At 34.7% G+C, this 27,405-nt stretch overlaps 3 protein-coding genes and 1 pseudogene across 6 annotated transcripts; 1 reads left to right on the top strand and 3 right to left on the bottom strand.

The window, feature by feature from the left end:
* Positions 1-945: 945 nt before the first annotated feature.
* LOC136209428 (replication factor C subunit 3-like) lies at positions 946-7,756 on the bottom strand. Its single transcript, XM_066000888.1, has 10 exons — positions 6,772-7,756; positions 6,148-6,297; positions 5,796-5,955; positions 5,531-5,709; positions 5,242-5,378; positions 5,062-5,157; positions 4,570-4,639; positions 4,417-4,494; positions 4,205-4,334; positions 946-1,305 (listed from the first exon to the last, which is right to left on the bottom strand). The coding sequence occupies exons 1-10, from the start codon at positions 7,573-7,575 to the stop codon at positions 1,256-1,258; spliced, it is 1,854 nt and encodes a 617-aa protein (XP_065856960.1). The 5' UTR covers positions 7,576-7,756; the 3' UTR covers positions 946-1,255.
* A 3,388-nt stretch (positions 7,757-11,144) lies between these two features.
* On the top strand, positions 11,145-26,091 carry LOC136209033 (probable methyltransferase PMT7). 3 transcript variants are annotated; one of them, XM_066000376.1, is made up of 8 exons: positions 11,146-11,309; positions 11,438-11,515; positions 16,529-16,943; positions 17,128-17,417; positions 17,687-18,070; positions 19,307-19,553; positions 19,676-19,814; positions 25,362-26,091. In XM_066000376.1, the coding sequence occupies exons 3-8, from the start codon at positions 16,582-16,584 to the stop codon at positions 25,518-25,520; spliced, it is 1,581 nt and encodes a 526-aa protein (XP_065856448.1). In that variant the 5' UTR covers positions 11,146-11,309; positions 11,438-11,515; positions 16,529-16,581; the 3' UTR covers positions 25,521-26,091. The 3 variants fall into 3 exon arrangements, with proteins under 3 accessions (XP_065856446.1, XP_065856448.1, XP_065856447.1); XM_066000375.1 differs by having other exon boundaries at positions 11,146-11,363; XM_066000374.1 differs by having other exon boundaries at positions 11,145-11,515.
* On the bottom strand, positions 11,481-15,916 carry LOC136208900 (acyl transferase 4-like; annotated as a pseudogene).
* LOC136209503 (uncharacterized) lies at positions 21,369-23,869 on the bottom strand. Of its 2 annotated transcripts, XM_066000977.1 has the most exons (4): positions 23,618-23,869; positions 23,093-23,217; positions 22,400-22,983; positions 21,369-22,307 (listed from the first exon to the last, which is right to left on the bottom strand). In XM_066000977.1, the coding sequence occupies exons 2-4, from the start codon at positions 23,114-23,116 to the stop codon at positions 22,244-22,246; spliced, it is 672 nt and encodes a 223-aa protein (XP_065857049.1). In that variant the 5' UTR covers positions 23,117-23,217; positions 23,618-23,869; the 3' UTR covers positions 21,369-22,243. The 2 variants fall into 2 exon arrangements, with proteins under 2 accessions (XP_065857049.1, XP_065857048.1); XM_066000976.1 differs by having other exon boundaries at positions 22,400-23,217.
* Positions 26,092-27,405: the final 1,314 nt, after the last annotated feature.

Below are 27,405 nucleotides of genomic sequence, written 5' to 3'. Positions count from 1 at the left end.
AAATCCAGACGTGATGAACGTCTGGATTTCAGACGTTCTCCAGAATTCTGAAAATTAAAAAAAAATTAAAAGAAAAAAAAGAAGAAGAAGAGAAGAGAGAGAGGAAGAAGAAAAGAAAGGAGGAGGAAGAGGAAGAAGAAGAAGAACCATGGATGGAGAAAAACCATGGAAGAAGGAAGAGAGAGAAAGAAAAATAATTTATTCTCCTTATTAATGGAAGAAGAAGAAGAAGAAGAAGAAGAAGAAGAAGAAGAAGAAGGGAGAGAGAGAGAAAAAAAAACATGGTTTTTCCCATTTTACCCCTTGCCACATCATCCAAACTAACGGTGTTAAGCCATTTTCCGTTTTTCAGGTAACGGCGTATAATACAGTCCTTTTTTTTTTTGTAAAAACAAACCACATAGGTTGTTTTTGAAATTTAGCCTATATCTTATATTAATAACATTCATTAATCCCCAAACAAATTCCATTAAACCTGTTTATGGAGCTTTTATTGTTTAGAATAATTATTATTTTTAATTAAACACCATTATCGTCTAGATCTGTCACTACTAATATTTGAAAGGAATTTTTCTCCTTAATCATCCTATTTTCCAAAATTTAACTTTTAGATACATAAATAATTCATTTCCTTCAAGCAAGATATGATATGTTATAAATTTTTCAAAGTAATTCATTATGGCATTATGATGTTATAAATTTTTCAACTGCTCTAATTTAAAACTAATCAAGGGAAAAACAAAATATTTATTCAAATATGATTTATACTTAACAAAACACAACTTATAGTACCACCATATAGCTTTTCTATATAATAGGGATGAAGTATACATCTATCCAACATTATTGTAGACGTGAAATACAATCTGTAATCTATAAAGGTGCAATATTACTCTTGGAAATTTCTTGAAAACGAATAAATTGTGTTAGAATTTCGACCTTGAGTATAATATTGAACTTTTTGATACATAAGATTTTATATTTCACACCTCTAATAATATTAGGGGATAAGTTGAAGTTTATTCCTATGTTTAACCGAGAAGTTCTACTCTGGAAGGTGACTAGTGCTGGTCCCGTCCGATTGTAGAAATTTTCATGTTTAACCGATGTAATATCAAACTTTCGAGGCTAAAATAAGCAAACAAAATATACAATTACTACATACAAACAATACAAGATATATGCAAAGTCTAAAATCACAAAATTTTAGTTTTTGTATATGGTTTTGAGAGTATAGTCCTTCCCTGTTCCACTCTTATGATGTAATGTGGCTCTTGTAGAAGCTCATGAACTTTGCTATGAATTCTGCATAAAGAAATAGAGATTCTTTTTAATTTATGAAAAAGAATAAAAAAATATTTTAACTTGTATATATTAATGAACACAAAAGGAGGATATGCAAAATTGAAGACAAAAGGGGTACAAAAAAGTAGTAGAATATCGATTTAAGCTTGGTTAGATCAAACTGGGAGTTGGTCCAGTCGAACCGAGATTTCCAAAAATGCAAAAGAATTTGTGAACATTTAGTTCGATGAAACTAGAGCTTTGCACGACTACATTAAGCTTTAGTAGAAACTTTGTACAATTGTTTAGTCTTTTTGCAATAACTTTCTCGTTTTAACTTCCATTTATTTGACTCTAAATACGTTGTAAAGCTAAGACATATATGTATAATTTTCATGAAGGTCAAAAAAGTTAAATCAGATTCTAAGATTGTATAAATTAAGTTTGAAGTTGAATTCTCTTTTTTAAACAAATATATATCCTCATCATTCACTATATCTTGAAAAGAATTCGATCTCAGAATGTTATTCAAATTTAAGCTTGATTCTTCCACTTCAATTGAGATTCGATTATTCTTCAAACAATAAGGATTACTTCTTGGAATTACAAAGTACTTCTTTATTCTCACAACACTGACTCAATGGGGAAATTTGATTAGCGTGCACCATCAAACCAGATTCTCCTTCATTATCTTATTACATCTTATTTCTTGAGGAACATATTAAATCTTTTGAAGATTGTATAGGCGTTGTTCTTTTCCAAATGTGAAGCACCGCGATCAAATTTCCATGGATGTGCAAAGAGCAATTGAAAAACATTCATCTCAATCACATTACACATTTCACCTTTTTCGGGTATTAAACCAACTAGCTCAAGGAAGATTGAATAATGATGTTCTCTTAGCTTTGCCCCTAAACTATCACCTTATATTTTCCTCTTAGAATCAAGCATCGAGTTTTTTGATCAAGTTCCAACTTATTAGAGATTACCGCCCTTTGCACCATATCAACAACATGCTCATGTTTGGAAGAACCAAAGGGTGCAATAAACACCTTCATTATCATCATCATCATCATTTCAATATGTCACCATATTAACATTCTTCTTTGGATTTGATCTACAGTCAAGTTTGTTGCATCTAAAACATCTGATGGGGTCAACTTAACATAAGGATTTTGACTCAATCATGAGAATCGGCTCATGTTGACTTCCTTCACTTTTAAACACCGAACTATCGAATGGATTAATAGTACTAAGGCTTGGCTCATTTTCCCTTGTCAAGTAGCGTTGGCGGGTCACTACTAAAATGGGATTCTCATCCTCTACATGCTTAGCCGTTTACATATGCTTGGCATTCAACATTATCTCAATCTTGAGATCCCAATCCCTAGAATTGTTGACCCTAATGACCATTTGAATTCCCATATTTTGCTGGATATTGTTCAATAATCCCATTATATAGTGAAAGGTTCATTAGCTCTCCTTCTCCGATAAGTGAGCTCTAGGGAACAATCTCAAAAAACATCGTTTACTCCCTTGCCTGCACCGTTGATAAAACTACAAAAATGTATTACTCATAATTGGATGATAACAATCTCTCTCTTAATAAAGCCTTCATTTGTGGCTAAGATCCAATTGATTCCTTTCCCCCACTTCTCTTATCATCACATATTTGATCCCGCCATATCAACACTCGTCCTTTTAAATAGTAAGATCTCAATTTCACCTTTATATGGGTCGGGAGATCCACTTATTCAAAGAATCTCTCCATTTCCGACAAACAATCAAGAAAATCCTCAATATCCAAATCATCCCCAAATGATGATAAATCAATTTTAATCTTGTAAAATTCATCCTTATCTTATAGTTGTGTAAATTTGATTTCTATCAATGGTTTCACTTATAACGGCATTCCTACCAACATCTTTACCGCTAAGGGTCGGTGTGGCATTACTTTCCCAAACCCTAAAAGCAACCTTCTTAATTTCCAATTAAAAGCTACAAAAGATGGGAAAGATAAAGCAAAGTTTGGTAAATGAAAATTACTGAAAAAGGAAAATTTTAAAAGCTACTTTTAAGAGAAGCTACACTTTGCAGAGGAAAAACAATTTTCACAATTACAAAGAAAGCTGAACTTTTGACCACAACAATGTCAAACTAGCTCTAACTCTACCAATATATCCACATTTACCCATTTCATTCTCATATCTATCCCTATATCGCTATCAACATCATCAAGAACATAAGGATTAATTCTTCTTACCTCTTGGTCTCTATGGTTTCTAAGGTGCATAATAAAAGCCTTGGGCTGAATAAGTTATGGTGGACTTGGAAGAATGATTTCTAGATTTCCTTGTTGAGATTGTGGTGGTGGAGGAGGAGGATTGGTTTCTTCTCATATTTCAATTCCATTTCTAGGTTTTAGTCTCAAGATTTGAAGCACCTTTTGAAGACTTATCTTCATAGCTCCATTCCAATCCTCAATGCTTGAGTGTCCACCCTATTGGCTTCTCCAAGTTGCCTAAACCCTTCAATTTTATTTTCTATGAACTCTATATTTTCTTGATTGATTCTTGGTGGAAAGATGACCAAAAGAAGTTTTGGATTTGGAAACCATTGGCTCGGATACCACTTGATATAGATTGAATTCCCAAAGTAATTAGGTGGGCACGACTTGAATCTCGACCGTTTGGTCCAAGATGACCAGATACCATGTCATGAAATCAATTGAACCGAAGGTTAAACGGATAGCTAAAGCTCAAACATATGTCTTATATTAATATCCGAGCTTGTGAAGGAAATCCACAATTTTCTAGCTTAGAAGACTAATAAATCTGCAAATTTTGATTGAATGATGATAATAAAAGTTGCAAGAGAAAGAAATATCTAGTAGTAGAAGATGTTTTGGGTTTAAAGTTACCTTCAATATTCATAAATTGATAAAACTTCTTCCTGGCCGGATCTTCATGAAGCTTTTTACCAGCTTCATCATGCCGACTATTGGAAAACATTAGTTGATTCTCACCTTCCAACATATTCCCATCTTTCCTCTGCACATTTCATTTATAGACAACTTCATTTTGTTAGCTCTAATGAAAAATCTATTCATTATTTATTTACTTGCTTGCTTACATGGTAATCCTTGTATAGATTTTCAAGTAATACTTTGCTCATCCCATCCAAATGCTTTTTCAACTCTTCTTTCAGGGTCTGTATCAGAATTTAATTCTTTAAAACTTAAGAAAATTTGGTCATGTTTATAGGAAAATAGAATGATTCTCTTACATTGAAAATAAAATCAGGTGATACATCATGCTCTATTAGATTCTGAAGCTTCCCGCGAATAATATATAGCCTGCCCGATCAAAAGGTTTAAGAAAATTATGTAATCTATTTGTAGTACGGGCGAACGAGTGTATGAGTTCCATATAGGCCGAGCTTGCAGGAGGGTGCCCGTGGGGCCTCTGCCTCCGTGTTATGGAGGGCTGATCTGTTGGATGAGGATCTCGTAGATTTATTCCTCTTAGGCCTTCCTGTCTTGAGGGTCTTGGGGGATCCTCGGGGCGATAGGTGCCCTTGCCTATCTCCCCGAGGGTCCTCTAAAACATCAAGGCCTAAGAGGAATAAATCTACGGGGTCGTCATCCAGCAGACCAGCTCCCAGAACATTGAGGCAAGGGGCTCCGCGGACACCCTCCTACGAGCTGGGCCAAGATGGAACTGATACACTTGCTCGCCCGGATATCAAGAACTTCTGATGAAAACATAAAATGCTTACTGTTTTGGACTCTGCTCATGGATAATGTCCATGGCAATATTAGCAATATCATCTTCCCAACCTGTCAGAATTTCTTCATCTTCTGTGAAGGGGTAACTGCACACAAAAGTCACAGTTTTACAACTGAAAAACATCAAAACACTATATTTCTCTACACTTTCGTATGCTTTGGAAGCTCACCTTCTCTCCCAGGAGGCCTCCAATGCCCGAATAGCTTGCCGGAAGTTGTTCTTTGAATGCTCAGCAATCCTCTCAGCAAATTTCCGTGGAACTTCTATGCCTTCTTGCTTAGCTATAAAATCTAACACTTCAAGGATCTGAACATTGGAAAAACAAATGTAATTTTGTTTTTGTTTCCGTTTCCGTGCAACATAGCAAGTCACTTTTAAATTAATTTGACAAAATACTAAGTTATGCACTAAATTGATATCTAAAGTTCATGATGCGTATATCCGAAATACTATTGTACCTCTTCCTTTGAAGGCAGGAAAAGCTGAACAAATGTGCAGAGTTCCTTAATGGGCTGAAGCTTGGAGACATCAGAGCAGCAGAAGAAAAACTTGCTAGACCCTTTATACCTTTCTAGAAGCCATTTTATATAGAGTACAGCATCTGCAGATAGCTTATCTGCATTATATAAAATGATTGCTGCACAGAGAAATGAATTCATAAGTGACCCTTTTCTTCACTTAATGGTTTGTGATTCCAAACATAAATGATCTGCAGACGTATACCTCGACAAGGATCGGGTTTCGAAAGTGATTTTCCATGATTAGTTCCTTTAATAAGTTCAACAATGACATGCTTCTCATAGCCTTTGAGATCAGAGAGATTGACCTCTATATGTTGGGATGATACCTTTATTCTTACTTCTATAGTTCCAACTGATTCCCCCTGTATTAAAGATTGAAAGAATGTCACAGAACACGTTATTTTTAAAACATAACCTTCAGAAAATAGCTTTAGAAAAACGGAAAGGACATGAGATGGATATAGACATGGACATGAAAAGCCGAAACGCTACTAAAGAGAAGTGTACGTGCAAGATAAGTATGAATATGATGAATGAAAGAAAGTGAAAAGAACCTTCAAGTTAAATGCCTTGCTCTCTTCCCTGGTCTGCAAACACTCAGGTCCATAAGCTTCTTGAAGCATAGCCCAAATCATAGTTCTTTTTCCCACACCGGCAGGTCCTTCAAATATGAAATGATGACATTCTACTCCCTTCATCATAGTCTGCAAAATTAATCAAAACAATCCTTATTCACTCAAGTCTAAACAAAAAAACTAGATATTTGATCAGCATCATGGCCCGGTTACAAATTATTTCGAGCATAATGCTCGTTTAACTAATGTGAAGTCCGATGAATATGAAAAATGTTTGTTGAAACCAGCTGATTTAAAGAAGTCCGATGAACTTCATCCTACTTCCTTGCAACTAGAAGTTGGATGAAGTTCATCGAACTTCTCTGTTCACTCATTGTTGTGAAGAAGTCGGACAAACTTCATCCGACTTCCTCACAATCTGGATGAACTTCATCTGACTTTCTTGTTTACACACCTTATGAAGAAGTTGACGATTTTTTACAGTTTTAAAGTCAGACGAACTTAATCTGATCTCACTCTAATTAAGCAAGCACTATTCGGAGAATAATGTTTAACCGGACCAGCATTATTCCGAGCAAAAATCCAAAACAAGAAAGAACTTACCAGAGTCTGCATCTTGGCAGCTGTAGAGCGATTGCAGATAAAATCTTTCAAAGCTTTTGGCCTGTACTTGTCTCCCCATCTAAACCTCCGTCCATCAAACACCTTGCTAACCAGTGTCTCTTTCAATGGCAAATTGAATTCTGATGCCGAAACTCTCTCCCTCAATGGCTTCTCCTCATTAATGACAGACAAAACACACTTATCAGGACCTTTCCTTTCGGTCTGGATCTCCGGCGCCTGCAAAGTTACATCAACAGAAACAGCAGGAACATTGTTCTCCTTATCCTTATAGGGCTTGATCATTACAGAAGAAGCAGAAGAAGAGAAGCAAGAACTCCATTCTTGCATCTTAACAAGAACAAAAGATGAAATAGAAGTAGAAGTAGTAGCAGTAGCATGACTTTCATGTCCAGGACTAGCAGCAGATTGATTTTTCCCTCGGTTGATAATAAGGGAATAATCAGTAAGTCCTTTATAATAAGGACTACATTTAGCATTCCTATCATCAACACTAATCCTATGAGATTGAAAGATAATCTCTTCTTGTCTTCTGTTATGAGCTTCAAGACTTTCTTCAGTTAAATCAGAATTTCTTGAACCTGAATCACTGCTCTTCCTTCCAAGGCTAATTAGACTTCCAAGCTTGGTCACATTGCTCCATTGAAGCCAGTACACAGACTTGTTCGATCGGGAACTTGTACTCGTCGATCGGGTTGAAGATAGTATTCGTGTTTTTGATGAAGATGAAGATGATAGAAAAGGATCTGAAGTTGAACGTTGGATTATTGCTTGCCTCGCAGCCATGGCATGAAAATCTGCAGAAATTGTGGTTTCTATCAAAGTTAAGGAGATGATAACTATGCCTGATGATTTCAAGGATTAATGGAGAATTCACCAAGGTAATATTATTGTTTTAATTCATTTTCAGGCGTCTTCAACAATGTTGTTTTTGTTGTAATTAACGCCTCAATACCAACTCTATTCAGTCTAGTATTTAAATGAGCTTGAAGCTTGCTTGAGTTGCATTCCAATGGATGGGCTGTCTATTCTACTCTGGATCCGAACCACTGATGGTCCTTCAGTCAGATGATGCCACGTCATTCCAACATTTGGTTGATGTGCCATCATGTGAGTGAAGGGACAGTTACTGGAATAAATTTATGGTTTCGTTACTTTTTTTTTTGGCGAGTGAATGATCAAATTCTACATTAACCGCCTGGTCCCAAATGGAAATTTACAAAAGGAAAAAGAAAATTTATGTCTCATATTATGCAAATTCCTTTCCTTGTAATTAAGTAAAAGTTAAAATTTTGATTTGTTATTGTTGTTGTGTAACCACAACCTTAATGTTTTTTAAGGAAAGATCAATCATTATGATGATTTTGAGATGAAAGTCTTAATCCCGATGTTAATAAACTTGAGATAACGTTGGACATTCCTCAGCTTTTTAAGTTCCGAGAATTTATTATAGTGAAGAAAGAGTGTATTTATTGATGTTAAAAAAAATTTCTTTTTTCATTGGGGTTTTGAGATTTTCTTTCGGCTTTTAACTGAAATATAAACTCATTATTTGTCATGTTTTGCTTTTTCTTTATTTAATAAATTTTTTATTTGATCTAATATGGTGGATTTTGTAGTTTCATCTTTTATTTATAGTTTTTTTTGTTCTTTCTCCCTTTATGGTGTTATGGTATGTCTCATGTACAAGTATTATCATATTTAAATATTTTCCTTCATGAAAAACAGAAGAGTTTAGCTTATCACCAAATAAATCTGGCTCATTGAAAGATCATTAAGTCATTGTTGGAGAAAAAAACTATAAAGTCAATTCAGGGTAGAGTGGGTTTCTCGTCATTGTGCCAAAAATCGTTCCAAACAATATCTATTGTTGCTCTATCACGATGTATGATATTGAATATGCAGATTGAAACTTCTCAGATGTACTTCTGGATTGTAATGTTTTAATTACTTATGTCAAGATGTTCTATTATTCCTATAAATGAAACGATATACTTCTTTTAAAAAACATTTTAGGGAAAAGTACAAAAATAAACATTGTGGTTTGGCCGATTTGCAAAAACAATCTATGTGGTTTAAAAGTTTATAAACATGGGGATGTGCTTTGTACAGTTTTATTCCGTAAAAATTATTAACACCACGAGCACCTCGAACGATCGATGAAGAGTGGGGCTGACTTTGTCTGTGGGCTTCTGGATCAGAATTTGGGTTAATTTGGACATAATTGGATCAGATTTGGGTCTGACTTTGGATGGCTTGTAAACGAGTTTTCGGACACGAAAGCCTAAAATGAAATTTAGGATGTTGGGAACGAGTGTATGTAAGAATAGGGTCATAATCAGACTTCAAACGGCTGAAAACATAAAAACTATATGGCTGGAAAAAACGTACAAAATCTGGGCAGATTGTGTAAAACGATTGGAGGTGTAAAAAATATCTTGTAAAACGAGTTTTTGGACATAAATAAGGCGAAGCGAAAGCCTAAAGTCAAGTTAATAATGTTAGAAACGAGTTTGTATAGTAATTGAGAACAAAATCGCGACGTAAAAGGTCTGAAATGTGAAAATGAATTTGCTGGACAAAACGTATAAAAATGGACATAGACTTATTTTAGTGAAATTGGAGCTGTGAAAGTGTTAACTTTTGGACTCGTGATTGATAATTGAATAATAAGAACTTGAAAAACAGGTTGTTAAAAAGTAAATTGAAATTAAAAGAGAGTTTTTGGAGTGAAATTAGAATCGGAAACTAAGAAGAAAAAAGTTAGAAGTTTAGAGTAATTTTGACATAGTATATGTGTTTTTGTTTGATTGGAATTGGAGTTTAGAAAAGGTTTTAAGTCATATTTATAGTATTTCTAAAACTATGGTGGTTGTACATGTTATCTATATCCACTTTAATCGCTCACATCTTCTTCCCACTATTTCATTTCATCCCACATTTCCTATTTTTACTCGATTCTTTAGTCATTTCTTCACACTCTTCCTTATTTATTGGGTTAGTGAATAATGGGTTGTGGATGGCTCGTTGCGGTGTCCCACAATTCTGAATCCCAAACCGTTCTTAAGTGTCGTTGTCGATTTTCTATTCCGCACGGCGTGTACTCTAAGCCACACACCGTGTGGCTCCTTACACGCTTCATTTTTTTGGTCGTTTTATGTTCCACATGTCGTGTGGATTGATTTTTTTTCCAAAAAGAGATTTCACAGAACTCACACGGTGTGTGGATTGGCTACACGAAGTGTGGGCTATTTTTTTGGAACTTTATATTAAATTTATTATATGTTTTTTATTTAAATAAAATTAAAAATTAAAATCTAAATGAATACATTAATCATCTATTATATTCGGGGAGATGCATAGGGGGCATGGGCGGTCACAATCACCCCTACCATGGATGGTTGTGGGCCATGTTTCTGACAAATTAAGGTTTCGGTGATTAACTAACTCATTAATTTTATATTTAATTACAAAAGCTAACTTTATTAATACATGATAAACGATAAATTTCTCTAAATTTGTTCAAAATGATTCAATTTTACTTTTATAGTATAAATCTACCTTAATTTTGAAAAGTTTTATGATAGTACGTGAAAATTAGTTCTGAAACCACTCAAATAATAACATGTATATATACGGAAAGAAAATTTTTGAGACAGTTTGATTTGGCTATTTTTTTAAAATATGCACATATAAAATTGGCTCGAACCGAGTAATCCTTTATTTATCACTAGTTATATAAAAAAATTAAAAATATTGATTTCAATTAATCTAATTTTCAGTTGGATTTTTTAAATTTTAGGAATTTTTTTTTTTTATGGAATATGTATTAGAAAATGGGTAAAAATTTACTTTTACTATATAGATTACATAGTAGTCATGTTTCCTTTCTCCTTTAAATGCCGGATCACATATAATAAGTTTTTTTTTTAAATAAGAAAAAAAACTAATTTACTAAAATGATCTATATAATGGAATGGAAGGAGTATATACTAGTACTTTTTTTTTTTAAGAAAACCACAAATTTTCTTATGAATTTATTTGGTATAATACTTTTAGTTTCCTAAATTAAGACTTTAAAATTAATTAGGATTTTAAACTATTAAAATCATCAATCAGGTTCTTGAATTAATAAAAAATTATTTAAGTTTTCATTTTAAATAAAAAATAATCAATTAAAATCTATTATTCTGTTGAACAGTTTATGTGATAGTCATGATTAATAATTTTTATTTAATTAAAAAATGATGATTAAATCCTACTTAACTTTTGAAACTTTTAGCTTGAGGCATGCAATTTATTTTTATCCCAAAAAAAAATCGGCAAATTCAATTAATAGAAATATTTTAAAGGCAAGTGTTGGAAAAGGGGCAAGAATCATTAATGACCTAATAAATTCACAAAACTAAAACCAGTAATGAATTTACTCAAAGCTGATCCAGCTGATCTTCTGCTTCACTTCTTCTTCTTCAGCTCTTATTGCTTAGACTGATCTCCATATTCCAATTTTCCAATCACTGGTAAACTCTGCAACTAATCTAGATCCACTGAGAGATGGGAGGATACGCTTTAAGGTCGGCTTTTGATTCCAAATCGGGTCAGATGATAATGCTATCTTTGTTATTAATGGTGGGTTCATTCTACTTAGGTACTCTTTTTGGCAACAATGCACCTATTTACGTCTCTCACTTCTCCTCCAATTCCTCTTCCTCTGCTTCTTCCCTTGGTATGTTAACTTTTTTTCCCTTTTAAGTAGTGGTTTAAGTTTTAGATTTATCTGCATCACTACGATGTTATGTTATATTGTTACTCCCAACGAATTTGACAGAATCGAGAGTATTGTTAGTCGATTTCTGTGTCATGTGTTAAGTTTATTGATATGGTTCGTTGTCTCCAAAATGTAGCAGCTACTACTTCAAATGTTGAGCAGTTTTGGGCTGTTGATTTGTTGAATTGTTGCTTGATTTGAGTGATGTGATCCATGGAAATGTCTATAGTGGCATGTTGTAGTTTATAATTAGGCACTGGTGGTTGCGGAATGGGGGGTGTTGTTGTGGTGAAATTTGGAGAGAAGTTCCTAGACCAAACTGGTGAAATGGTAAGTTGGTTGATGTTTCTAGCTAGCTCCCCAACTGCGTTTAAGAACCGTGCAGCTCCTAAACCATCGCATATAGTGTGGCAGAATAGGAGTGCGATTAAAAAACCTCCACATTCAAAGTGGGTAACCTGGAAAACAAGAAAATAAGCTTTGGAATTAGAATTAAGTAACACTGATGCTTGAAAATTTTAATTATTATCTCTGAGCCTAAAACTCCATTAACAGAACGTTATTGATTTCATTTGAGCTCAAAATGTTCGTTTTTAACATTTCAAAAACAGTTTTATTTTTTTTATATATGATTTGACTATAATGAAACTGTAAAAAAAATTAGTTCGAATGCAATTTTCATTTAATAAAATTGATCTTTACTTAGCTAAAATGCAATTCTAAAACATTCCTATAGCATAAAAGAATGCAATTCTATACTTATCTTCTAAGAAACATATGTGTTTGGACGTCATTATTTGTTCTCTTTGGCCATCAGACACTTTGAGTTGCTGCTACAGCCAGTCACTTGAGTTGCACATCATTCAATATAAGCTCTGTCAATCTCATCTGATCAGCAATGCAACTCTCGGAAACGGCTGTTAAGAGTACGACTTTGCACATTACAGATATGATCCCATATGTAAGAGCACCATGTTGTCTCTTCGAAACTTAATGCTAAATCTGTAGAATATTCTGGATCTTTCCATGAGATTATAGTATCTTCTTGCTTTCTGTAAATGTCATCTGGTATAATGCGATTCAGAAGTAATGTTTCATTGTCTTCTTCATCAATTACAAACAAACCCAGCTCTTCTGATCTCTCCAAATAGTCAACAGTAACATGCCCAATCCCTTGGTCATCCCATTTACCATCATTGTTCAATCCATAAACCTTCACCCGCCCCATAGAATTGGAGCTTGAATTAGATTTCTCATCTACGTCCATATCAGCTCCTTGCTTCATAACCAAAATTGGAAACCCAAATTTCCAAGGGTTGCAATTAGTTCGAATGCAATTTTAAACAAACATGAAATTAATAAGGCTCTTTAAATCGAATTAGATGTTCACATCTAATTATTTTGACAAATATGAGCTTAATGTGACAATAAATAAATAATGATTTCATGTGTTCAAATAAAAGATCAATAGCTCAATACATGAAAATCAAAATAATCAGAGTCTCCGAATATTTTAAGGGGCTGTTGGGTGGAGGTTTTAGAGGTTAAATAATGGATGGTTAATTATCTAACATCGTTTGTGAGAGATGAATGTTATTAGGAGATTAAAAAATCTCAAAAAACGTCCATCTGAACGTTAAGGGGCGTTTGGTTCGTGCATAGATAACGGAAAGGAATCCAAAAAGGAAAATAAGAGAAACAAATGAAATGACCTCTGTTTGATTCGGTTCTAGAAAGGGAATGATATAGCTCAGATTCCTTTGGCAGGTACTTCGTTCAAAGGAGATAATAAACTAGAGTTGTAGATTGTTTTTGACAACAATTTTTTATCGAATTAATGATACCTGCATTTGAACAAGTGGTTCGTTGTGTTCACCTTGAGGAACATAATCAGGAAGAAGCTGAAGGTAAGGGATAGATTCAACATTATCAAAATAATTGAGAGTACAAGTCGCAGATGCCTCAACAAACCAGACACCTTCCCGACAACAATGAATTTGAAGTTGTCCATTGGACTCCTTGAGGCGGCCTGCAAGAGGGTAGTAAGGAACCAAGGCCTTAGACAAGGCTTCTCTTATAACTGTAGCTGCTTAAGGGCCATGTCTGAAGACATGCAGTGTTCGAGTATTGCATCTTAAGACAGGCAATCTATCAATGACAGACAGATCAAGAGTTTCTGATGGTGTGTCTGCTCATATGGCTTCACTAGGACTCCATCTTTGGCTTCTCTAGGAGCTTGGTTCTGAGTGGACGAATATTACTGTAGTTGTTTTATTTGTTAGTCCCAATTACTTCAACCCTTAACAGGAGAACTTTGACCTTGACTTCTGATCTTTCTTTCCTATTCAGTCTTTATTTACCCAGTCAGTTAGCCCTTACCTTTGCAGTTAGCCTTTAGAAGTTAGCCCAATCTCAAACCATTTAGTTGGTATGGACGTGCTACCTATCTATCACGATAGGTTACTAATAAGTAATTAGTAAGCTTTCTTATAAAGAATGTCTACTTCCTATTTTATTCCTAAACTCTAACATCGACTTTTCTACTTCCTATTCCTAAACTGGAACTCAAACTTCGTGATCAAAGTCTACTTACTAGTTTTATTCGTAAACTAAACCTGAGACTTTCGAACATCTTGCATGTGTTAAAAATCTTCAAAACTAGAAAAAGTAAGTTTCACTTACAAAAGAAGAAAGAACTGAAGTAACAAGAGCAAGAGAAGAGAGCGCGGCAGCATGCTGCAGATAGAATTTCTTCTTTTGCCTCAACTAGAATACCTTTTCACTGGAACACGATTCCTTTCCGGCCTCCTCAACTCCACTCAAAACTTCAAACCTTGAAGCAGTGGCAGCTTTATGATGAGAGTTCACTATGCTATAGCTTCCCCCAAGCACCTTCTCCGGAGAAGGTCTTTTTCTCTTACCTGTCTATTGATTCTGTCCAGGTAAAGAAGCCACTCTCCATGCCTTACATTTGAACTGTTGCCAGGTTTGATTAGCTAGAACTGTTGAAACTGAGCTGCCTCGGCCTAAAAGAAAAGACTGCGAGAACACGAGTTTTGCAATTGCGAAAGAAGCTCCCACAACGATACTTTTAGACCCAGCTGCACTAATTTATTTCCCCGGTTTGGCGGAGCTAAGCCAATAGCGGGTACTTCGAAAGCAGAACTAGACCCCTTTATATAGGGGACCGGGGCGGGCATAGAACAGAATCAGAAGAGATGTATCTGCCTCAGCAAGTCAAATCATCGTAGATGTATACCGGTATCTACCTAAGTAGTAAACATTTCTGCAGAAGCTGAGACGAAGCATGTGACACTTTCTTCCTTAAGGTTGGCTATTCCGCAAAACCATATCGAGAGGAATGCCTGGATTGTTGTATTCCACATACACAGGTTGAATCATATGAGTAAGTTTAGCTGCACATACGAATTCAAATCTGCTGCGGTTGAATAAGCATAGAGGAAGGGTACCACATATCGCTCTTAGTACAACCTAAGGACAGAGAAGAGGTAGTAGCGGACAGATCGCTTGAGAAAGAAGAAATTGCTTTGCTTAACACACCCAATTTCATAGGGTCATGGCAGAAAGAAAGAAGCCCGTCTCTTAGAAGCCCGGAGGAGAACTGGAGGTCCAAGGAAGGGATTTAATAAGCAAGATAGCATTCATCTTATCTTGGGCAAAAAAGGGCTTAGCAACAGAGAAGAGAAAGAGACGATGTTAGAATGGCTTGTGCAAGTGAAGCAGAACTAGCTATTTCTTACCCGAACTGACATAGTTACTGTCAAATTAAGGATCAATAGTAAAGGGAGGGCACGTATGACCATATTAATGCAGCTAAAAGCAAAAGGCATGCATAGCTGCTTGAAGATCCAAGTCAAAACCTGCTGCGTAATGCCAATACCTTCACATTAAAAGTAAGCCTTAGCCCGACATTGCCCTCATTCATAGACTCCTTTAAGGGATGGAAGCAAGGAACATATAGCCCAGGAAAGCTGTCCAAAACGAATTTGTCTAATTTCATCCTTTTGTTGGTGTTGTACTCTATTTCTTCTTAAATTTAATGATTTGATGTTGAGGTGTGGAAATCTCACTTTCGGTGCTATGCTTAGATAGCACAGGCTGCTTTAGCATTAAATTGGAAGTTCTTGAGAGTTAGTTTTAATGTTTGAACGAGCCATTCTGTTGAATTGTAGAGAGTGGAGAAGTGATGAGGAATTACTGATTGCATAGAGTGATCAGGGAAAATAGGTAACTACATATGATATTTTGATGTTTCAGTTCTGTAATGATCTCCTTCTCTTGGTTTTGAGGGGTTAATAGTTAGCTCCTTGTTGATCTTATAACATTTTGAACAATCATTTACCTGTGCTTAGCAAGAGTGGAAGTTAATTCTACTTAGTGAGTAGAATGATATGGAAGACTTTGAATTAGAACACTTAGAAAAGTTGATATGATGAAATATTTGAAGATGGCTGTGGATTGGTTTTAGAAGGAATAGAATAGATAGATCATGGAATGGTTTACCACCTAGAACTTTCAAGTTTAGAACATTGAATCAGGTTATATTAAAAGGGTAATTTGATGTAATTCCTTTTTTGGCTAGTTACATATACTTTTGATTTTATTCTAATTGAAATGTTTGAGTCTTTCTATATTAATTGACATGCTGGCATATTCATTTGGATCAGGGTGTGTTCTTAACTATTGCAAATTTGTTTCATCAAATTTCAACACATTTTTAACGTAAAAATATGAATAACAGAGGTTAAGTAATACTAAACAAATTCATATGATGAAGAATATAAATGTGTGTTTATTTGTTGGTGTCTGAAGCTGCAATTTAATTTGTTTCAGCCCTGAGAAAAAATGTGGCATGTACTACATGTTCCTAATGAATTTTTTTACTTGAATATAATATTGACTATTAGTTTGTTGTTGTAAATGATTTAATTTTATGTTGGAAACTTGCAGGTGGTTCTACATTTACAAACAGAATTGCTCTAGCTTACCGCGAAACACCATTGATGATCCCAAAAAGCGGGATAAATATATGTCCCTTGAAGTTCAATGAGTATATTCCGTGCCATAATGTGTCATATGTAAAAGACTTGCTCCCAACCTTAGATCTTTCTAGACGAGAAGAGCTAGAGAGACATTGTCCTCCACTTGAAAAGCGTTTATTTTGCTTGGTTCCTCCACCAGAAGATTATAAATTACCAATAAAATGGCCAACCAGCAGGGATTTTGTGTGGCGAAGTAATGTGAACCATACACATCTTGCTGAAGTCAAAGGAGGACAAAATTGGGTACACGAAAAGGATAAGTTATGGTGGTTCCCTGGTGGTGGTACTCATTTCAAGCATGGAGCACCTGAGTACATACAGAGGTAATTCTGGTTAAACTTTCTTATATGAAAAATTCCATTTCTTGAAGTTCATTTGATCTGGTTTATTAATTCCTAGAAGTCCTACATGGATTACATGATTGATGACATTTTTACGACCTGAGACCAATATATACAAGTGTCTTTATGTGTTTGGTATTTGTCTGTGTTTCTGTTCTAACTGCAGGTTAGGTAATATGACAACTAATGAAACAGGTGATCTTCGTTCAGCTGGGGTTGTTCAAGTTCTCGATGTTGGCTGTGGGGTTGCTAGCTTCTCAGCTTATCTTCTTCCCTTGGATATACAAACTATGTCTTTTGCACCCAAAGATGGTCATGAAAATCAGATTCAATTTGCTTTAGAGCGAGGAATTGGTGCCATGATCTCTGCCATTGCCACAAAGCAACTACCATATCCATCTAACTCTTTTGATATGGTTCACTGTTCAAGATGTCGCGTTGATTGGCATGAGAATGGTATTCTTATTGTTTTAGGAAACTTTTTATATGTAAAAATAAGGTACTATTAGATGAAAAAAATTATTAGAGTAATTATGCAAGAATTCTTTCTTTGACTATGGAATTGATAAGTTACATGCAAATGAAGAACCCATAATTATTATTATTATTCTTATCTATTTAATAGTTGGGACAAGTTTAATGTTGGTTTGACAAGATAGACGTAGTACTTAACCGTTACTACAGATGAATGAATAGGAATCTCATTTTTTTCTTGTTCCTTGCAGATGGTATTTTGCTGAAAGAAGTTGATCGCCTTCTGCGAAATAATGGATATTTTGTATATTCAGCTCCTCCTGCTTACAGAAAGGATAAAGATTATCCCCAGATCTGGGATAAGTTGGTTAATCTGACTTCAGCAATGTGCTGGAAACTCATTGCTCGAAAGGTGCAGACAGCAATATGGGTTAAACAAGATAACGAGCCATGCCTACTGCAAAATGCAGAAATGAAGCTCATAAATGTGTGTGATATTGTGGATGATATAAAACCATCATGGAATACGCCACTCAGGAGCTGTATACCAGGAAGAGTTGCACAAGCTAATGTTCAGAAGTTCCCTTCAAGGCCAGATCGTCTTTCTGTTTATCCAAAGAGTCTAATGAGAATAGGTCTCTTTTTAACCCTTAACTTATATATATAACTTATGCTACTAACTTGTCTTCCTGTTTTGCCTGCTTCAGTTTGTAGATCTGCATTGTACTTTGATATTTTCCTTTTTACAAAATTTTGAGATTTGCGGGTGCAGGTAAAAAAACAGTGAAGCAATTAGACTAAATGCATTTCGGATTTCCTGTATAACTATTACCAATAAATACCCCACAGTTCAATTCTTGTTGACAGGCTAGATTATGACAAAGCTTTTTTATACAAGGAGAAATATAGATTAGTGTATATCGTATATGTTGAGGAAAGAAAAATGAAGCTTCTTCCCAAAATGAATGTCTATTGGCTTGAAGTGTCAACAAGCATGGGCCACGCTACCTGGTGCTAAATTTTTTAATTTGTAAGATAGATGTGTTTCAAAGCCTTAAACTTAAAGTAAAATGCAGATTTTAGCACCATAATAATGGGCTGAAACTGCATTCAAAGAGTTTCGTTGAATTTCTGTATCATCCTAGTGTTAATTGTTTTAACTAGTCAGAAGTAGTCTTCCATGCATGCCTATCACTCTAGGATCGCTGAATCTTAGATATATTCTGACTTGAACAGACTTTGCTTACAGCGTCTTCTGTCTAACTAGAGTGACTTGGATGTGCTATAGCTTAAGAACATTGTATAAGGAGATTTTCTTCCTTCCACAAGTTGAAAGGGAGTCCGTATAACAGAAATCCTCTTTTCAGTTATTTTTAGATGTATATAATTTCTCATAACATCTTCAATTTTTCCATATGATTGAGTTTTCTTCTGTGCTTTCGATTGGAAAATATTCAAAGTAGTTAGTGTACAAGTTGCTTCATGGAATGTCATGTCAGGAGTTTAATTAGTTGGTTCTTTTGACTGATTAGCGTTTGCATTATTTTTGAGCTTTCTATTAGTTGGTAGTGGTAAGAGACAATAGGTTTCACAATGGACTAAGGTACATGTCATATACTAGGGTCGATGAGATTTGAGATATTCTCCTTCTATTATACCTTAGAATTCATTATCAAATTGTTGTAAAAGGATATGTTCATTCTGTTGTCTGTTGGATTCTTGACCATGGACGGAGGAAAGAAAAAGATGAATGAAAGAAGAAAAGAGCTACTTTGGTCAATAATACAAATTATCAAACCTGATGTTTAACCTTGATTTTTTTTTAGGGCACGTTTCAATCTGACAATGGATCTTGTGAATGCTTGTAATAGGTATCAGTGAAGAAGAATTTGCTTCTGATGCCATATTCTGGAAAAACCAAGTCAGCAATTATTGGAAGCTCATGGATGTGACTAAAATGGATATACGAAATGTCATGGACATGAATGCTTTTATTGGTGGCTTTGCTGTGGCTTTGAAAACTTTGCCTGTATGGGTGATGAATATAGTTCCAGCTACCATGAATAATACCTTATCTGCTATCTATGATAGGGGTCTCTTAGGTGCCTTTCATGATTGGTAAGAAATTATGTGTCAACTCAGATTTGATGCTTTTCACTAATGTAGATAAATATTAGTGGTAGTCTATATGTTTGATTACTATTATATATATATATATATATTTTTTCTTTCTTTCTCAGGTGTGAGCCATTCTCAACATATCCGCGCACATATGATTTGTTGCATGCCAATCATCTCTTAACCCATTATAGAAGCCATGGAGCAGGTTGCTTGCTAGAAGATATCATGCTGGAGATGGATCGTATAATACGACCGCAGGTAATCACCCTTTATGCTTGTATATGTAGTAGGAAAAAAAAAAATCAATCCCATAACATGATTTTTGACATGCAATTTCATAAACTATAGTTCCAAAGCCATCACTCTTTTTGAGGTTTCTTTTATTAGATCTCATCTTGTTTAATCTGCTAACTACATTCACAGCACTTGCATATTATAGAATAATAAGCAAAACTAAAAATGCAGAGTGACACGGTTATAAAACACAAAATTTCTTATGGTTCGGCAGCATGAGGGGTGGCAATTTCTGACACGAAAAACACAATTTACAGAGACCATAGTTGCGAAAGGTGGTAAGGGTAAAATACCACCTTGAGGCGAGGCGAGGCGAGGCGAGGCAACAAAAAAATTAGAAAAACACAAAAAATAAACTCATAATATTAATAACTCAAATCTACTAATTTAAGTCTAAAGTTGTAAAACACACACACAAAAAAAAAACTCCTAATCCTAATAATATCTAATTCCAAAATAAAACATAATTCCCAATAACATACCAAACGAACACCATCATCAAGCTCCATCTCATTATCGATGTTTTCCTCTTCTTCATCCTTGTATTCATCATCTTCATCTTTATATTCATCCACATCCTCCTCATCATCATCATTTTCTTCCTCATCATCTCTACTAACTAGAGGAGGATTGACTTTTCTTGCCCGAGATGTGTTTCGTGTCACATATGTCTTTGTAGGCCTAGTAGACACAACACTTTTACCTTTTGTCCTAGTTCTATAGGCATCTTCTTCCACTCCACTAGCACTAGTAACCAAATCCCATCTCAAATCATCATCATCATCATTACCACCATCTCCTTCCATTGTACCCGTCAACCACTCATTACTATCATCGATATCTTTCAAAGAAATAGGATCAATGCGATCTCGTTCATCAAATCGACGTTTCAACGCCCGATTATACTTGACATAAACCAAGTCATTCATGCATGTTTGAGCTAGTCGATTTCTTTTTTTTTTTTGCTATGAACCTACAAAATAGTAATTAAAAAAAATAACAATACTTTTGTGATCCTTTGAACTATGTCAAAACCTAAAGTGATCAAATAAGTGAAAAAGTTATATTTATAAAACTTATATGCTTAAAATACTCCAATTCCACTCACAACCGGATGCACTACAAGTGAGACTAAACACTTTCACTGCAAATTTTTGTAATTGTAATTGTGGAGTACATGATCCATATGTCTCCCACCATGCAACTAAAGAAAGAAAATTACAAACAAGTATTAAAATGCAATCAAGTTGTTAAATACTCCCTCCGTCCCATTTTGATAGGCAATTTTTTAGTTGCACGGTAATTAAGAAATTTAGTTAAAACCATACATGTTTACTAAAATACCCATGGAATAAATATGATGTAATTAATGATGTTAGTCAACTTATTAGTCTTGATTCAAAGTTTCTTGGTATTGTATTGGTTGAATGCAATTAATTGATATTGGGATAAAAAAAGTTAACCTCGTAAACATGAAAATGAAATTTATTAGAGCAATAAAGTATGGGTAATTTGGACTATTTAACACTTAACCACCACTTAAAAATAGAAAAATGCCTATATTATGGGACAACCAAAATAGAAATTTTGCCTATCAAAATGGGACGGAGGGAGTAATAAATATGAAGGTGTAAATGTTTATGAACTTATATACCAGGGCTCATTGTCTCTCTATGCCTAATTGCCATCTTCATTTTGAATAGATCATTACTAGAATTTTGATACAAAATCAGTTGCTCACCGATCTTGTCTTGTTTATCTTCATTTTCTACCAATCTTTCCAACACTTTCAAATAGCCTTTTTAATCTCACCATTTTTATCCGGTGCACCAAAGAATTCTGGATTTAAAAGGAATCCAGCTACATGTAGTGGTTGGTGGAGTTGCCTATCCCATCTATGATCAATGATATCATATATATTTTAATAACTATCTAGATCAGAGTTGAAGGCTTTTGCTATTGCCTCTTTAGCCCTATCCATAGCCTTATAGATATATCCCATGGCTGGTTTTTTCTCACCATCCACCAATCGGAGTACACGAACTAAAGGGCCAAATATCTTCAAGATATACAAAACATGTCTCCAAAAGTTTATGCTCAAGACATATGCCGACACATTTTTTGCACCAACTTCTTTTGCCGACTTACTCTTGGTTCACTCATCAGATAAAAACATTCTTCGCAAATTAGCCTTCAACCTATGCATACGTTGAAGCGTGAGATAAGCAGTGACAAATCTTGTGATACCGGGTCGTACAAGCTCTCGGTGCCCATTGAAACTTCTCAATAAATTTACAACCCCGGGACGTGTATAAATATAACCATTCAACTTAATGGCTTTCTTCACCGTCTTACTAACAACCTCCAACTTGTCGATATCTTCCAATATCAAATCAATACAATGAGCTGCACATGTAGTCCAATATAAGTTTGACCTCTTTACCTTCAAAAGTTTTCCTATAAAAAAAAATAATAACAATTAATAAAAGGTTACAAACTATTAAAGTGTAAATAAGAAACTTATTAATAAGAATTAATAATAATAGTACCTGCAAGCACATTTGATGCTGCACTGTTTAGTAATAAATTGAACCACATTCTTCTCCCCAACTTTTTGCACCATCCGGTCAAATAATTCATATAACTTCTCGCCGGTCGTTGAATAATCAGAAGCATCAATAGATTCAATAAAAACAGTCCCTTTATGTGAATTAACTAAGAAATTAATCAAAGTTCTTTGCCTCTTATCTGTCCAACCATCCGCCATAATTGAGCACCCATGCCTCTCCCATTCTTCTTCATACGATCTTATTTCAAGCTTCACTTTCTTAACTTCTTGTTTCAAAAGAGGGACTCGAACTTCATAAATGCTAGGCGGTTTGATTCCAACACCATACTGTCCAACAGACTCAAGCATCACAGCAAAACTAGGATAAGTTACAGCATTGAAAGGAATTGCCGCATCATACATCCACCTAGCTATATCCGCACAAGCTTTCCCTCGAAGAAGCTCTTTTTTGCATGTTTCATTAATGGTGGTTTTCCTCAACTTCCTGTCTTTGAGGGCCTTTTCAGCATCAGGAGTAAAAAAAACATCCATTGGACCCTTTAGCTTTGGTTTTTTTCCTACACACTGATTTAATACTAGCACTGTTAGGCTCTTCAAGATCATCAACCTCAGTCTCATCATCCCCAAAACTATCTAAATTAGTAAAATCAACATCAATATGCTCATCAACAACCTTACTTGCCTTCTTTGATAGCATATAATCTCGAATTTCTTGGCGTACATGCGGTGGACATCTCTCCCACTTCTTGACATTAGTGTTTTCCCCAACAATATGATGCTTAGCTCTACATATACCTCCTTTTGAGATAAAATCACAAAAATTACACCTTAGATTATTTCCTAATACTAATACTCATGATGAACAAACTACAAAATTTGGACAGAAAAGTTAGAAAGAAACAACTGATAATAGACTTAACAAAATTTAATAGATAACCATAGAAGTTTCAAGTTAGAACAACCAAAAACAAACTTTATGACCTAAAAAAAAAATTAACAGCATAACATTTAGAATAAAAAATAAGTAAGAAATAGAAATAAACAAAGAAGAGAAGCTATCATGAAAGGAAAAAATTGGGCAGCATAACATTTAGAAATTAAGAAAATGAAGAAACAAAGAAGAGAAGTAAGAAATTAATCAAAGTTGAGAAAAGATAAAGGAAGAAGAAGAAAAGAGATGAAGATGAGAAGTACATACCTGTAATTGCTGGCTGAAATCGTTGAAGTTGGAGTCTGGAGGAGTATCAGTGTCTTGCGATTTGAGCAGGAAGGAAGAGAACTGCTCTTTTTTCTATCGGCAGAAACTTTTCCAATTGCTTCTAATTGTGACCTAAACCGTAATGTCTTTCTTTTGTAAAGACTAAATTACATTTTCGGCCCTTAATAACTTAAAAAAATTTCTTTTCCCCCTATTTACTTATAATTTTTTTCCCCAGAACTATTCTACAGTTGGCCCGACTACCTCAGGCGGCCGCCTCTCGCCTGCGGCCAAGAGGCGGCTACCTGAGGAATTTCGCCCGCCTTCTTTGACAGAAGGCGGGGCTGCGATCGCCTGGGTTGCCTCGCCTTTCGCAACTATGAAAGAGACCACACAACTAACACGATATGATTGATACAAAAGTCATTTTTCTAGCATTTATATCATATATAACCATATGGAACATATATATATGAGATAATATGATTTTGACACGAAACTCGAATTTCCACCTCGAATCTCTTGCATTTTAGATATAGAAGAATATAACGACTACCTTAAATTATAAAGATCTAGGTTCATTGGAGAAACTCTTCTAACAAAAAAGCCCTTCAGAATTTATCATAGGCGGGCGGGTAAACTGTTCTATATTCTATTGCCTATAGCTTGTCGGAGAGAGAGGGAATATATAAAATGAAGAATATAAAAGTTGAAGGAAAGCGAGGAGGAAATTTTTCTAAATTATATTTCTTGTTACTTGAGGTTATAACATAAACATCTTACATGTCATCTATACATAGTGCTAGGACTAGTAATTCTTGCAACATGATTAATAAAGTAACTTAGTACATAAATAAAGAACTAGTAACTTAACTCCTAGTAACTCTTGATAACTTAAACTTTCATAACTTAACTCTTACCTAACTTATTTTTATAAGTTACAAGTTTATTATTAATTAAATTTCTAACATAGCTTCAGTGCCCATTATTTTCGCATGTCACAAACTCACGATGCACATGCATCTTAGTTTCGTTGGCAGATTAAATTAAGTTGTAACTATTAGAGTTACATGAGTTATAGATAATATGAGAGTTTAGTTATAAGAGTTCCTAAATTAAACTATTAAGAGTTATGTAAGGTTTTATTTATTAGGTTTCTAACCGTTACAATTTCCATATAGTATAAATAGTTATATTGTATAAGCAGGGGCGGAGCCAGAGGGGGCGGAGGACCCTTCGGACTCGCCGAAAAACCCAGCATTTAATTTTCTTTTTTAAAGTAGCATTTAATTTGTTTCACACGGTCTAGCCCCCGTTTAGGTCCTGGCTCTGCTACTATGTAAAAGTTAAAAAACTTGAAGGAACTCTTTCCTTCATTTTATATATTCTTCTTTTCTCTCCAACAAGTTTTTCGTTCATGCAATTTCTATTTCTTATTACGTCCAGCTTGATCATGAGCATTTTCAAGCCATTTCATTTTTATATTTTACTTATTTCTTATTATGTTCTTCATATCCATTATCTTTCAGGGTCATGACTGCATTATGTTACACTTTTTTTTGTTTCTGTAGTTTGGAACTGAAATAAAATCTATGATAGTTATTCTATTTTGTTGCCTGTATTTGGTAAATGTCCAATTCAACCATTGAATTAAGCATATTCTGACATGAGAATCAACTTAAGTTTTTATGGACCTGAATGCCTTGTGGAAGATCTGGACTCTTATGGAACATTATATTTGCAGGGATTTATTATCATAAGAGATGAGGAATCTGTTACAAGAAGAATTCGTGATTTAGCACCAAAATTTCTATGGGAGATTAGGTCACATTCTCTAGAAAACAAACAAAAGAAGCTCGAAACAGTGTTATTCTGTAGAAAGAAGTTCTGGGCAATTGTCTAAGGTGTGCTCCTAAATATATATATATACACTGGGACCGATCCAAGGGCAGCTAGGAGCCTTCAGCACTTACTAATCACCAGAAAACGCAGAAAATTCTATGAAAACCGTGTGCGGGGCTGTAATTTTTTTTATGTACACCCAGTACACCCAAAAAAATATCAACTTAGCACCCATAAATCACACGAGAGACTACCACAAGCACTCATTATGGATCTTCACTGACAAGTTTTCTTTCAACCTAGACAAGGCGAGGTATGAGTCGCTTGCTAAGTTGGTTTACGTTCTCTCCCTTTTCTCCTTTATCAGCTTATGATCTGTGGACGTCAAAGAACAAAGTCAGGTTATAAGCTTGTAATTCATTCATTGCTTTGTAATTATTTGATTGTTCTTTGTTAGTTTGCCACTTTTTATAAACCCTACCACTTGAAATAGATGGATGGTAAGATAGTTTTATACTAAATTAGCAAGTCTAGCTTCTAGCAAGTACTAAGCCTCACTGCACCTTAGATGCCTACTCAATGTATTTTTGTTCTATTGAGGGTAAATAACTTAATACACTTTATATTTTTTATGATACACTATTTAGTAACTTTTGTTCCATTTAACAGTTTAGTTCCTTATATAAGGTCTAAATTGTTTAATAATTCAAATATTTGAAGGACTAAATTGTTGAATAGAGCAAAAGTTAAATGACTAAACAATATGTTATTGAAATACAAGCACTAAATAGTGTCTTATATAAAAACATGTCTGGTTCTGACATTTTATGGATCCTAAGCGAATATGAGACATGGGCTCTTTAATAAAAAAAACTGTACATAAAAATACATTGCACAGAATGTATAGTTTTACCCAAAATCAGAAAGATGTTTCACAATTTGTTTAAATTAACTCTCAATGTATATTTAAAAAAATCAATTTAGTCTTTTTTTTAAGGGGCTAATTTACAAATTTGGACCTTTTGAAAAATCCATTTACATATTAAGCTTAATTCTCCCATCTATTACAAATTTAGACATTTTCACTTTATTTATTTGGATAAGAATACTCTCATCTTCCTCATTCTCCATTTCCCCACAGACACATTGAAATGCCAGCCATGATGATTCGCGTCAACACGTGCCTTGAAGGAAGAATCCAAGCAACGGTGAAAGAACAGAATCAAATACATATATCCAGTAATATATCAGTCACTCTCTCTACCTGATTCATTATTACAGCTACTTCATCTTCCTTCTCTTCTTTACTCTCTATGTCTCTGCCTCTTTGCGTATGTTTTTGTCTCCATTATGTCCATTCTCAAGTTTCTCGCAATTTGGTCAATTTTCACACTCCTGCAGCTCAATTTCTCATTTGAAGTCGATGACAATCTTGCTTATGTCTGGCCGCTTCCGTCGGAGTTCACTTCCTGCAATTGCACCCTCTCTGTTGAGCCTGGTCTTTCCCTTGATTATAGCCGCGGGCGAAGGCGATTCCACGATCATTTTTTTTTTTGACAACCAAAGAAGCATATATTAAGAATCAAGAAGAAGCATATTACAAATAAAATCAGGGGTACATAAAACCACTCACCCCGATGTAAAGGTAAAATACTACTTCTAGCTAACAAATGAGCAACAGAGTTTGCAGAACGACAGACAAAACGAATAGAGCAATTAAAAGACTCGTTCAATGAAAAATGACAATCATTGGCTAAGAGAGATGAAACCTCTAATAGGCCACGATCATTAATGATGCGTTTGAGAGATACAAACGGATTATCTTCAAGTACAGTCAAACTTTTTCTATTTTTGAGTACAAAAGATTGGATTACGATGTCAAAACACTGGAAATTGTGGTTGCCTCTGATAGTTAAGAAGTAAGTCATTATTATAGTAATTGCAGG

Source organism: Euphorbia lathyris, chromosome 10 (assembly GCF_963576675.1).
Source record: "Euphorbia lathyris chromosome 10, ddEupLath1.1, whole genome shotgun sequence".
In the NCBI taxonomy this organism is placed as follows: Eukaryota; Viridiplantae; Streptophyta; class Magnoliopsida; order Malpighiales; family Euphorbiaceae; genus Euphorbia; species Euphorbia lathyris.
This window is presented reverse-complemented; position numbering and strand designations above follow the sequence as displayed.

What these genes read in the sequence shown, in the direction of transcription:
- LOC136209428 (XM_066000888.1), bottom strand. Translation starts at nt 7,575, where the DNA reads ATGGCTGCGAGGCAAGCAATAATCCAACGTTCAACTTCAGATCCTTTT. An exon ending in TCCTGCCTTCAAAGGAAGAG is followed by an intron (nt 5,379 to 5,530) that starts GTACAATAGTAT and finishes TCCAATGTTCAG; the next exon opens with ATCCTTGAAGTGTTAGATTT. An exon ending in TCAATTTATGAATATTGAAG is followed by an intron (nt 1,306 to 4,204) that starts GTAACTTTAAAC and finishes TTCTTTATGCAG; the next exon opens with AATTCATAGCAAAGTTCATG.
- LOC136209033 (XM_066000374.1), top strand. Translation starts at nt 11,344, where the DNA reads ATGGGAGGATACGCTTTAAGGTCGGCTTTTGATTCCAAATCGGGTCAG. An exon ending in CGTTGATTGGCATGAGAATG is followed by an intron (nt 17,418 to 17,686) that starts GTATTCTTATTG and finishes TGTTCCTTGCAG; the next exon opens with ATGGTATTTTGCTGAAAGAA. An exon ending in ATCGTATAATACGACCGCAG is followed by an intron (nt 19,815 to 25,361) that starts GTAATCACCCTT and finishes TTATATTTGCAG; the next exon opens with GGATTTATTATCATAAGAGA.
- LOC136209503 (XM_066000976.1), bottom strand. Translation starts at nt 23,040, where the DNA reads ATGATGAGACTGAGGTTGATGATCTTGAAGAGCCTAACAGTGCTAGTA. An exon ending in AGCATCAAATGTGCTTGCAG is followed by an intron (nt 22,308 to 22,399) that starts GTACTATTATTA and finishes TTTTTTTTATAG; the next exon opens with GAAAACTTTTGAAGGTAAAG.